Source organism: Halichoerus grypus, chromosome 10 (genome assembly GCF_964656455.1).
Source record: "Halichoerus grypus chromosome 10, mHalGry1.hap1.1, whole genome shotgun sequence".
NCBI lineage: Eukaryota > Metazoa > Chordata > Mammalia > Carnivora > Phocidae > Halichoerus > Halichoerus grypus.
The window spans coordinates 96,225,134-96,238,911 of NC_135721.1; the positions used below are offsets into that span (position 1 = coordinate 96,225,134).

Genomic DNA, 13,778 nt, shown 5'->3' on the forward strand with positions numbered 1-13,778 from the left:
GACGTGAAGCCTTAGGAAAGGCGCTCGAGGCTGGTACCAGTCTCCGGGCCTAGCAGCAGGGGCGGAGCTGGTTGCTAGGAAGGCAGTTTCCGCCAATCACTTGCTCGGCTCTCGTGGGCGGGGCCCGACTAGCAGCGTCTGTGGAAACCCAAGGAGGCGGCCGAGGAGAGGGCAAGAGGAGGTGAGAGGTGGGCTTCCTGACTGGGGACCGTGGCGGTACCTCGGGGCCCCAATACAGGTCCCAGTGGCCGGAGGAGGAGGGATGGAGGAGGAGAAGGGCCTCCCTCGCTCCAGCCGAAAGGAAGCGGGCGTCCCTGTTTGCCCCTGATGGACAGGGACAGGGACCGGATGGGGTTCCGGATCCGGGCGGCGAGGGGGCGGTATTGATGGAAGGAGTTAAGGGGTTACGGCTGCTATTGATCCCAGACTGTCATTTGGGCCTAGCATGTCGGTCTACTTCTAGATCCTCTTTGCTTGGGGCCCACTGGCCGCCCCAGCCTCCCAAGGGTAGCTCCTAATTGCGGCGCGTATTACTCTATTTTTTTGGACTAATTTTTCAAGTATTTTAATTTTAACTGCCTCTTACTTAAATGGAAAAATGAGGAACAGCACCTTCTTCTTCCCTCCCTCTCCCTTCCCCGAGTCCAGCAATCCTTCTGTACAGGCTATTACTCTAAAATCAGTATCTGCAATTTAAATTCTTAGCCTCTGACCTGGAACTATCCAACCAGGCATTAAATTCACTTCTTAAATTTAGTTATCCAACTTTAGGGAATGTAGTCTGTGGCAAAATTCAAACCAGAAGTTGTTCAGAGCAACATTATTTAGAATTGCACCAACCAAAACTAAAAAGAAACTAGTAATAGCCTAAATGCCCAACCACAAAATAATAAATAAGATGATATAAGTATGTGGAAAATTGTAAATAAAAGAGTGAGGGTGCAAGAAGTACACTATAAAAATTGAATGAACATATAGATTATAACAGTGAAACTTATGTATCCATAATTGTTAAAATTTGAAAAGGCTGCATAGAGATGTAAATGGTTTTTGTATTAAGGTGAGGGTTCCTTCCCCCCCTTTATCCTTTATGCATTAAGAATTATACTCCATCCCACCAAAAAAGATCAGTAAGGCCTCCATACTTATACTTAATTATTTATAAATACAGGAGGTAGAGTGGGAGACTTTTTGCTTGTTGCTCACTGTTTAAATCAGTGCCAACTTTCTTTCGGCTGAGGCATGGTACTCTTTGCAGCTTTCAAATGCAAGAACCACTTGGCGACAACAGCAGGGCCTTGAACCTGGAGCTTTCCCAAGGGAGTTGGCTCTAAATTAACATTTCATGCCACATACAGAGTTACTTCTGTTCCTCTTGGGTGACGACTTGCCCTGAAGCCAAGAGAGGTGGCATGTTAACAAGAGGCAGGAAAGGGTGATAATGATTTAGGGGAAGCTCAGATCAGATCAGGACTGTTGGTCTCTGTTCTGATGTACAGTAGTCTCCCTTTATCTGCAGTTTTGCTTTCCATGGTTTCTCTTACCTGCAGTCAACTGAGGCCTAGAAGCAGATGATCCTCTTTCTGACGTCAGAAGGTCAGTGGTAGCCTAGTGCCACATCACAGTGACTAGATCATTCGCCTCACTTCATCTCATCATGTAGGCATTTGATCATCTCCCATCATCACAAGAAGGGTGAGTACAGTACAATAAGATATTTATTTATTTATTTATTTATTTGAGAGAGAGAGAATGAGAGACAGCATGAGAGGGAGGAGGGTCAGAGGGAGAAGCAGACTCCCTGCCGAGCAGGGAGCCCGATGCGGGACTCGATCCCGGGACTCCAGGATCATGACCTGAGCCGAAGGCAGTTGCTTAACCAACTGAGCCACCCAGGCGCCCTACAATAAGATATTTTGAGAGAGACCACATTCGCATAACTTTTATTATAGTATGCTGTTGTAATTGTTCTATTTTATTATTGTTGTTGTTAATCTCTTACTGGGCCTAATTTAATAAATTAAACTTTATCATAGGTATATATGTATAGGAAAAAACAGTACATATAGGGTTTGGCACTATCTGTAGTTTCAGGCATCCACTGGGGGTCTTGAACATTTCCCCCATGGATGAGGGCGGGGGGACTATTGTATTCATCTAATTTGTTCATTTAAAATAATGTCATTTCCCCATCCCATTTGTTCATGCTCTTTTCCCAGATGTGAGGTAAGTATTTAGATAATCAAAATCCCACACAAGACCTCAACAGCAAAAATGCAGCTGAAATGATAATTATTTGAATTAAAAATAATGTTTTTGGTGGCATTCTCTTAGTTTTTACTAGTTTTGCTGTATTTAAACAAAGCGCTTCTCTTCAACTTTTGTGTTCAAAAAGGTGCCCATTGGAATTTATTTTCATCCACTTTTTTTAATGTAAGGAGGGAAAATGACTGCAGGCTCAGTGTGTGTTCCTCAGATCATACCATTGCGAGTGCCTCCCCCCGGAAAAGCCAATCATGAAATTGATAACAATACACTTTTGGAAATGAAATCTGGTAAGAATCAAATGTACTTGAAAGCATGTAAAATAACCTTGCCATACTCTTAATGTTCATCGGGTTGTTGATTTATCACTTTGCATGCTTTCTATAATTAGGCCTTGGGAATTTTGTAAAAGTTCCAAAATTTGAAACAGTGTTGTACTTGGTGGTTTATAGAGTGGTATATATTTGGATTAAAGTGGTTGGCTTTGACCAACTTTTCATTTGTAACAGTAGACAGTTGCAGCAATGCCTTGACTCACATTAGCCAAGGTAAGATGTCCCGGTTCTTCCCTGCGCTATCCCAGGATTCTTGTTATTTTACTGGGATAGTAATTTGACCTACTAACAGGCTTTCCAGTCAGACATGCTGGAGATTAAATCCTGCTTTTGACAACTTCTAGTGATACATTACTTAGCCTTTCTGAGTCTCAGTTTTTTCATTGTTAGTGAGAATACTGTCTGCCATTTAGAGCCACTGTGAGAATTAAATGAGTTGACGTGTTATGTGAGGTACGCAGCGTCTGGCACATAGTAATGCCAAAATAAATCGTAACTATTACAGAAAGAAAGCAGTGAATACATATCCTGGTAATGACAGGAGTTTATATATATGTGTTCATATATACACATATATATATATAGTTAACGTAAGGAGAAGAGGAAGCTTTTTTTTTTTTTAATTCTGTGCCCGATGTGGGGCTCGAACTCATGACCCTGAGATCAAGAGTCACATGCTCTACTGACTGAGCCAGCTTGGTGCCCCAGGAAAGCTTTGTAGATAAAACATATGAACAAATACTTGTTTAAAAAGACTTTGAGGGGCGCCTGGGTGGCTCAGTCGTTAAGCGTCTGCCTTCAGCTCAGGTCATGATTCCAGGGTGCTGGGATCGAGCCCCACATCGGGCTCTCTGCTCCACAGGAAGCCTGATTCTCCCTCTCCCACTCCCCCTGCTTATGTTCTCTCTCTCGCTGTGTCTCTCTCTGTCAAATAAATAAAATCTTTAAAAATAAAAAATAAAAAAAATAAAAGGGCTTTGAAATTCCAATTATATATATATATATTTTTTTTTTTTTTAAAGATTTTATTTATTTATTTGACAGAGAGAGCGAGAGAGCACAAGCAGGGAGAGCAGCAGAGGGAGAGGGAGAAGCAGGCTCCCCGCTGAGCAGGGAGCCCAATGCGGGACTCGATCCCACAACCCTGGGATCACGACCTGAGCCAAAGGCAGACACTTAACCATTGAGCCACCCAGGCGCCCCCCAATTATATATTTGATAGTTAATGTGTAAAATCTATTTATCTATAAATCTGGTGACCCCTGTGCTTCCTAGACAAATTCCAGCTAAGAATATTGTGTAATATACTATATCTCCCTTTATCTTAAAAGCTAGTATTATTTTTAAAAATTCTCAAACCACAATACAAATTTTAATGAATATGCCCATAACTCTTGGGAGAAGGTGGATTATTATTGACAAATGATGATATGAATGATAAAGTATCCAAATTCCCTAATATTTAAAATGTTTAATAAATAAAGAGGTTCCGGGCACCTGGGTGGCTCAGTTGGTGTCTGGGATCGAGCCCAGGGTGGGGCTCCACACTCAGCAGGGAGTCTGCTTCTCCTCGCCCTCTGCCCCTACCTCCACTCGTGTACGCTCGCACTCTCAAATAAATAAATAAAATCTTTTAAATAAATAAATAAATAGATAAATAAATAGGTTCTACAATTCAATACCAAAAATAATAGTAACCCAATAGAAAAGTGGGCAAAAGATGTGAAAGGACATTTTATAGGAAAGGAAATATAAATGTATTTTAAACATAGGGGAATATACATTTACCCATCCCTTTACCTACTAGCTGAGCAGACCTTATCCCCTGCTTTATTTACTCCATGGCATTTAATTACCACTTGATATCATGTATATACCTGTTTGTTTGTTTTGTTTACTGTTTGTGTGTCCTTCCTAAAAAGAGGCTCCCAGAGAGCCGGGTCTTTGGTCACTGGTATATTCCCCAGTGCCTAGAACAGTGTCTGGCACAGAATAGGTACTTGATAAATATTTGTTGAATGAATGGATAAATCTTACTCCAAAATGTAAGAAATGTGATCTAAAACTATGAGGTTTTTTTTTACACCTAGGAGATGGCAAAAATAAAAGAAAAATTAATACCACACTATAGGGGTGAGTGTGGGGGAACAGGCACTTTCATGCATTGCTGGTAACAATGTAAATTGTTTCAGTGTCCCTGAAGGGAAGTTTGACCATATTAGCTAAAATATCTTTTGACTGAGCAATACTAGTTCTACATATTTTACAGATTTTTTTTTAAAGCTTTTATTTATTTATTTGACAGAGAGAGACACAGCGAGAGAGGGAACACAAGCAGGGGGAGTGGGAGAAGGAGAGGCAGGCTTCCCGCGGAGCAGGGAGCCCGATGCGGGGCTCGATCCCAGGACCCCGGGATCACAACCCGAGCGCAAGGCAGACACTTATGACTGAGCCACCCAGGTGCCCCGCATATTTTACAGATATTAAAAGAACTTCTTGCAAAGATATTCATTGCAGTGCTTATGATGGCAAAAGAAAAAAAAAGAAAGGAAAAGAAAAAGAGCCTAAATATTCACCTGTAGGGAATTGGTTAAATATTGGTTCATTTGTATAGGGATAGAACCCAATACAGACATAACAAAGAGTGAGGACACCCTGTATACCAGTACAGAAAACTATCCAAGATAATATTGTTCAATGAAAAAAGAAGTGTGTGGAACAGGATATGTTATGTCACCATTTGTATTAAAAAAGAGGGGAAAATAAGAATATATACATGCTTGTATGGATGTAAAATATTTTTGGAAGGATACTCAAGACACCATTGATTGCCTTTGGCCATCTGATTGATGTCAGGGGTGGGAGAGGGTTTTAATTGTATATCCTTTTTTGACTTTTTAAAAAATTGAGATATAATTAATGTATAACTTTGTTAGTTTCATGTATACAATGTAATGATTTGATATTTATATATACTGCAAAGTCACCCCCACAATTAATGTAGTTACCATCTATCACCAACAGTTTTTTTTCTTGTGATAAGAACTTTTAAGATCTCCTCTCTTAGCAAACTTTTTTGACGTTTTGAACCTTGAATTGTATGAGTTTATTACCTTTTAAAATTTTCCAAGAAGTGTGGGAATCATTTACCAAGCCCAAATAAAATATAATAAAAGCATTTCTTTTTTCTTTTTTTTTTTAAAGAGAGACACAGCGAGAGAGGGAACACAAGCAGGGGGAGTGGGAGAGGGAGAAGCAGGCTTCCCGCTGAGCAGAGAGCCCGATGCGGGGCTCGATTCCAGGACCCTGGGATCATGACCTGAACCGAAGGCAGACGCTTAACGACGGAGCCACCCAGGCGCCCCTTAAAAGCATTTCTTTTTAAAAAGCATTTTTTTAAGTAGGCTGAACTCACGACCCTGAGATCAAGACCTAAGCCAAGATCAAGAGTTGGAGGCTTAACCGACTGAGACACCCAAGCGCCCCAGTAATAGCATTTCTGAAGCAATGCTCAAAAAATAAAAAATTAGGGATGACAAATAAATAAATAAATAAAATCTTAAAAAAAATAAAAAATTAGCTTCTGCTTTCTAAATGAGTGTTGTAGTCTTAAAACGGAGCCCTGCTCTATTTGCCTCAGTGCGTTATTGGAACGGCACAATAGGATAGTGATTCAAGAGCATGGGTTCTGGATCCATAGCCAAAGTGAAACCACAACTCTACTGTTATCGAGCAACCTTCTTAACCCCTCTGGGACTCAGTTTCCTCATCTATAAAGTGGGTATAAAATGGGACCTGTCACATAGGGTTGTACACATGCGTTGAGCTAATTCATACAAGGCACAGTGCCTGGCACAGAGAAAGAACTCACTTATTGCTAGTTATTGTTATTCATTCCTATGATGTATAAAAAATCTCATTAATTAACTGACCCACAGAGACTGTGCTACCTTAGTGTTAATTACAGTTACCCTGTTTTGTTTTTTTCAGACACCCCTGATGTCAACATATATTATACCCTGGATGGCAGCAAACCTGAATTTCTAAAGAGAATTGGTTATGGTGAAAATAATACATTTAAGTATACGAAGCCTATTACTCTGCCTGATGGAAAAATACAAGTTAAAGCTGTTGCAGTCTCTAAGTAAGTTAAGAGCATGATGATGAAAATAATTGGTAATATAATGACATTACATTTTAATTTTATTTATTTCTTCCTATGAGAACAAGTGCTGTATTAGAAGGGCACTAAAGGCAAAGTTATTTTAATTTCAACATATCTATAACTTTTGGGTTTTGTTTGTCTTTTTCCAGGGTATACTGTAAAGTGCACAAATCACGAGAGTACAGCTTGATAAGGTGTAATGTATATTAAGACTGTTTTTCTTCTGACTTCCACATTGGGATTTGGGGAAGGAAGAGGCTTTTTAGGGTTTGGGACCTTTGAAGTGATTCATCCGGCTGTGAAGAAAATACTGGTTTTAGTGGATGGTCCTTTTATTCCACAGGACATGACCTACAACCACCACCATCATTCTCTATTGTATTTTGTATTGACATAATCTGTCTTCATGGCTACTGTCAATTTAATTTGTTGGACATTAGCTCCTTTATTTGTTTCTTTGTCCTTTCTTTTCTTCTCAATGACTTTTTCCAATTTTCAGAGACTCTTTTTTTAAAATTATTATTTTTTTTTTATTATGTTCAGTTAGCCACCATATAGTTTTCAAATATAGAAACACAACTTAATTTGGAAGCCATGTGTTGTAGAGAAAAAAACCCAAGTGCTTTGCACGTCTGTGTGTCTGTGATAGAGGAATTATTCTGCACAGCAAGACAGGTTTAGCCACATTTTTGGAACACCTTAAAGCCCCAAACCAGTAAGAGGCTTTGAGCAGGTACTTAAAAAAAAAAAAAAAAAAAAAAAAAAAAAGTCTTCCAGGCTCCCCCTGGTGGCTGAACTACTGCATGGCTTTTGAGGAGCACTACAAATTCTACACAGATGACAGCTTTGGCATTTGAAAGTTTTAAAAAAGAACAAAATAAAAATGAAACAAACAAAAATCCTCATACACATTATTATTCTTTATTAAAAATTGGAAAAAATTGGCTTTTTTCACTTGCCAAACCACTTCTGTCAAAACAAGTCATCTCAATTATTAAAAATTAACAAGCAAAATACTTCAGTGCCTAAGGCTGTAAGGCAGGCCCTTTTATAACTTGCAGGTAGTAGTAAGATGAAGTAATAATTACTAACTATGTAATTCAGAGGAGTTAATACAGTTTTCAAAAGAGTCTAAAATAAGGTCCTTCTTTATGCCTCTCACCATCTTGCTCTGTGCCCACTTAGTGTCTGTTCTGAAAGCACTGATAGGAATTCAGGTATGCTCAGCTCAGGGAAAGTACTTATACAAAAATGTTTTTGAGTCTTCAAGACAGAAGGATTTGTGCTTGTATACATTCGCGACAAATTATTTAAGTGCAATACATTTTCTTTATGGAAATTATACTGCTTCATTCAAGCCTTTTTCTAGGTACTTACAGTAATTAATTTCTTAATGAGGAGAAAAGGCTTTGAAATGAGAGTGTTAACAATTAAAGGCCACTAACATGTTAAGAGGAAAAATTATGGTCACGAAGTTTTGAGTGATTTGGGAAGATATGATACAAGTGAAAACAAGTTAGGATATATGAGTGCACTATAGTATTTTGACATTGTTTAAAAATGTGTCAGGACAGGGGTGCCTGGTGGCTCAGTCGGTTAAGCATCTGCCTTAGGCTCAGGTCATGATCGCAGGGTCCTTCGATCGAGCCCTGTGTCGGGCTCCTTGCTTGGTGGGGAGCCTGCTTCTCCCTCTCCCTCTGCCTCCCACTCCCCCTGCTGGTGCTCTCTCTCTCTCCCCCCCTCTGTTAAATAAATAAATAAATAAATAAATAAATAAATAAATAAATAAAATCTTAAAAATGTGTCAGGACAGAACTGAAGAAGGGCACCGACCAGAGGCGGCCAGGAGTGAGTGAGTGGTGGGCAAGGAGTGCTCATTGTGTGGAGCCAGCCCTCTCCCCCTTCCCTGAGCTAGATGGCCAGGGACATTATGGATGTCTTTGTTTCAAAGGGGTCAGGTTGAGGGGCAGCCCCCCAGTCTCTTTCTGTCCCAGCTCAGTTTGCAAAAGGTACTAACATGTAATTCTTCTCTATTGTAAGCTTTCCTTTTAAAAATTTTTTTTTAATTTAAATTCAATTAATTAAAATAAAATGTATTATTAGTGTCAGAGGTAGAGTTCAGTGATTCATCAGTCTTATATAACACCCAGTGCTCATTACATCCTGTGCCCTCCTTAATGCCCATCACCCAGTTACCATCCCCCATCCCCCTCCCCTCCAGCAACCCTCAGTTTGTTTTCTACGATTAAGAGTCTCTTAGGGTTTGTCTCCCTCTCTGATTTTAGTTTGCTTCTCATGATTAAGCCGTTTGAAAACAAAACAAACAAACAAGCCCAACTTTAGCATTCATTGCCTCTGGTGATTCAGTCATGGTTTGTGTTGTTTGTGTTGATAATTTTTGTAGCTTCCAAAATTTAACAGTGAGCTTTGCTTTTGTGATAAATAAATATAAATAATAAAGAATCTCCAAACTTATTATGTAACCAGTGCTTCTCAACCTTGGCTGCTGAATCAGCTGGCTATTGCTGTATAACCAACCACCCTGACATTTAATGTCCTAAAAGAACAATCATTTATTTGCTCATTATTCTGTCAGCATTTTGGTGTGCATTCAGCTGGGTACTTGTTCTCCTGGTCTTTCCTGAGGTCCCTGACCTGGCTGCAGTCAGTTTTTTGGCTCACCTTGAGCTGGAGAGTCTAAGAAAGCTTGAGTCACATTTCTGGTGGTTGGTGCTGGCGGTTGGCTGAGCCTTGGTTCTCCAGCTGGGTCACCTGAATTTTTTCATTCAGTTCCAAAAGCTGTAAGAGAAAGGGCAAGCCTGGATATGCAGATGTTTTTCTAGTCTCTGCTTGTGTCATACTTGTTAATGTTTCACTGGCCAAAGCAAGTCACATGGCAACCCCCAAAGTCAATGTGTGAGGGGATTCTGCAAGGGCACAAGGGCACCAGGGCGTGCAGATAGATAAAAGACATAATGCCTCAGGGACTGTGATTGTAACAATCTACCACAGGTTCCTATCAGAATCACCCAGGGAGCTTTGCAGAATCTCCAGGCCCAGGTCATACACTCCAGACCAACTAAATAACAGTGTCTTGGGGTGGGACACAGGCATCAGTATTTTTAAAGTTTCCTGATGATTCCAATATGCAACCAAGGGTGGCAACTGACACATTAATGGGGGGAAAAAAGATGTTTCCATTTAGAGAGATTTGACCAATACCACTTTTTTTGAAATATATTTTTATTAAAGTTTGATATTCTAGAATGAAAGAAAAGGAATAAGGACACTGTCATATGTGTGCTTTCATGGGTCCAAATATATGTACATGAATTTTCACGTCAGAGCATGGTCAGTAAAGAACACAGATGAATGGGAGGAGTGGGGAACTTGGGAACATTTCAGCAAGCAGGAGTGGTGTCGGGGTTGTTTTGTTTTATCTTGTCTTGTTTAAGTAGGCTCCACCCCCAGCATGGAGCCCAGTGCGGGGCTTGAACTCACAATCCTGAGGTCAAGACTTGAGCTGAGAATTAAGAGTCAGACGTTTAACCGACTGAGCCACCCACGCACCGCAGGTGTTGGGTTTTGATGGTCCATATTGATGGCCCAGTCCAGGGTCTGTAAACTTTCTGACAACTGTCTTGTTTCTTTAAAAGCTACCTTTATGGTCAGGAATTCCCTATCTTTGATATCATTTTATAGTGTTTTGACAGTGAACTTGTGTGGTTCTCCCTTCTCTGTCAATTACCTTATATGGTGGTCAAGATAAATTGAGCTGGGCTGAGGTAAAAGTTGTCTCAAACTGAAGGTAGGTAGCTGGGGGAGTCAGAGTCCCCTGAGAACAATAATTTTTCTTTCATGGGGGGACTTTCCAGTTTTACAGCAATGGTCAATAAACGGATTGGCAGGTTACCAGGCCATCTCACGGGCATCCATCTGCAGCCCCATGCAGTATATAATGTGTGGAGGAAAGATCCAGATGTCATCTCCATAAGCAGCAACAAAGGCAAGAAGAGCACTGCTTTGAGAGGGGTAGTTTGGAGTGTGGGACAGAGGATGGAGTTTGTTAGCCTTCAGATCTGGACTTTAATCCCAGTTCTCTTGCTCCTCACTGAATAAGAGGAACTTATTAACTTGAATAAGTTGTGATTCTCAGTTTTCTCATTCGTTAAATGAGGTTAATAAAACTTAGTTGGCAGCCATTGTGAATATCAGAGGTAATACACTTAGTATACACTTGTCATTGCACGTGTAGTAGCTGTTATTATTGTTGTTTGTTGTTATTCTAATTCTTAACAAAGGGGCTAACAGGTTGCTGTTGTGTGACCCAACTCAAAGGGCATGCCTGTATTTGAAAAATCTATGCCTGCATGAGTAAGTGGGTTCTACTTAACCCCTTCATGTTCCTAAACCAGAAGTTCTCAGTTGGGCATAATTTTGCCCCAAAGGGGACATTTGGTCATGTCTGGAAACATTTTTGGTTGTCACATCTGGAAGTGGGAGTGTGCTAGTGGCATCTGCTGGGGGGAGGTCAAGGATGTTGCTAATCATCTTAGCACAGGATAGCCTTCCACAACAAAGTATTATCTAGCCTAAAATTTCAGTAGTTCTCAGTAGATTGAGAAAACCTGGCCTGGACAAGTTGCAGAATTCTTACAGATCCAGCTTCTTAACGCTTACAATCATCCAAGTAATTCTGCTATTTTATTGAGAGGATAGTGATCTTTGTGGGGCTAGAGCTACATGTAACTTTTTTAATGTCGAATGCACCTTATATTGCTATTCCTAAAGATATATATTTAAGACCTCTGATTTCAATCCTAGCAAAAATTTATGTGTGTTTATTTATTTTTATTTTTTTTTTAAAGATTTATTTATTTATTTATTTGACAGAGAGAGACACTGTGAGAGAGGGAACACAAGCAGGGGGGAGTGGGAGAGGGAGAAGCAGGCTGCCTGCGGAGCAGGGAGCCCGATGCGGGGCTCGATCCCAGGACCCTGGGATCATGACCTGAGCCGAAGGCACACTGAGCCACCCAGGCACCCCAATTTATGTGTGTTTAAATGAGATTTGGGCTGAGTATGATTTCTAGCTCCAACCCTAAACTTAAGCCTTTTTTGATATCACAATCAGGAAATCCTTCTACTTAGGGCACCTGGGTGGCTCAGTTTAAGCGACTGCCTTCGGCTCAGGTCATGTTCCTGGAGTCCCTGGATCGAGTCCCGCATCGGGCTCCCTGCTCGGCGGGGAGTCTGCTTCTCCCTCTGACCCTCCCCCTCTCATGCTCTCTCTCTATCACTATCTCTCTCAATTAATAAATAAAAATCTTTAAAAAAAAAAAAGAAGGAAATCCTTCTACTTAGTAGGCAGTTGAAGCTAGTTTCTGGGCTCCTCATGGAAGGAACAAAGTCCACGGGTGAGAGCCCTGGCTGGGTCCCCATGGAAGGGGCCAGATGTGGTTGGGGAGACAACCTGTACCTTCCAGGAGTAGAGCAAGTGGATGGGAGTCAGGCTTCCGTTCAGTGTGATGGTGGGGCTAGAAGCACACATTTCAGGGAGCCCCACAATTATCCAGGATTTAAAGGATCCCTGGATAGAGATGTTTGTGGTGTCTAGGAAGTATGCTAGCAAGGAGAACAACTGTATCTTGGATGACAGACCTGGGACCAAAGATGAACATTTAGGTGGGATGGATGTTGAGGTGAATGAGTTAAGTAAGCGGTTCATCTAAAAGATCATCTGTATTTGCATCCAGATTTCTGTAACTGTAAAAGTGGTTTTGTTATTAAGAACAAAACAAAGGAAAACAAAACGTGTGCTTCCCCGAAGTTTAGCCACCCATAAATCACTCAGCCAGTGAACATGCAGTTTAAATATTATTACACACTGATAGATAGTGGCAATTGAGATGAATTGTGTATTTCTGATCACTTTTTTTCTTCTAGAAATGTAGCTTGAAACTTCCTTATTGCTGAATGTTAAACATTTCTCAACTGTTTTGGAATTGATGTTTATGTATTTATAAATATTTACTTAATCAAAGAATTTTAAGTATTTTGGGACACTTATTTACTTAAAGCTTCAAAATTTTTAAGAAATATTAAAAATCTGACATGTAAGAGATCTGAGAAATCGCAAAAGAAAGGCTAATGAAACATGAAATGTATGAGAGACCAATATGAAAATCAATAAGAGCAAAGCAGACAAAGAACACAAAAGAAAGAAGAGAATGGAAGTGGAAAAAGAATTAAGTGCCTGGGCAGAATAGAATTCACACAGAATCACCTGTGTTCCAGCTGTGAGCTTTCAACACAAATTAGTGGGCATGAGAGTTAAAAATATTAAATCTGACACGTGGTCATTATGACCATTGGAGGCTGGTGGCTGTCCCCCAGTATCTGTGTTTCCCTTCTTCCAGAATAATAGAGCCCATGATTTTTAGCTAGACACATGGTTGCCTGGAAGAAAGATATTTCCCAATCCTCCTTGCAACTGGCAAGAGCCGTATCACCAGGTGTGGCCAGTGAGATGTATGTGAAAGTGATGTGTGCAACTTCTGGATTGTGCCCTTAAAGGGGAGAGGTGGGCCCTGTTTCCCGCTCGCTGGAATGTGGATGTGGCCAGCCATGTTGGGTCATGAAGACAAGTTCAAGGTCCTAGAGCTGGAGCAACAAGGTAGAAACTTGGCACCATGCCCCCATCACCATGGCACCTCTGTACCAGCTCTGGGCTGATTACACCCTGTTGATTCTCTCTAGTTTAAGCCACTATTGTTTTTATTCTGTGTTCCAACAGCAAAGCCTATATCCCAATACTCTAGGGACACAGCACAAGCAAATGCCTACAGAGAACATAATCAAGAGTACAGGTGATCAAAAAAGGCTGACAATATCAAATGTTGATGAGTATGTGGAGAAACTGGAACCTTCAGATAATGCTGGTGGGAATGTAAAATGGAACAACCACAGTTTAGCAGTTTCTAAAAAGTTAGAGATACCACATGACCCAGCAA

At 40.6% G+C, this 13,778-nt stretch overlaps 1 protein-coding gene across 1 annotated transcript in view; it reads left to right on the top strand.

Moving 5' to 3' along the window:
* The first annotated feature begins 102 nt into the window (after positions 1-102).
* DZANK1 (double zinc ribbon and ankyrin repeat domains 1) overlaps positions 103-13,778 on the top strand; it is a 61,665-nt gene continuing 47,989 nt past the window's right edge. Inside the window, 4 exon segments of the mRNA XM_078056876.1 lie at positions 103-181; positions 1,520-1,695; positions 2,396-2,555; positions 6,591-6,744. Of these exon segments, the coding sequence (XP_077913002.1) occupies positions 2,447-2,555; positions 6,591-6,744 (263 nt within the window). The 5' untranslated portion in view covers positions 103-181; positions 1,520-1,695; positions 2,396-2,446.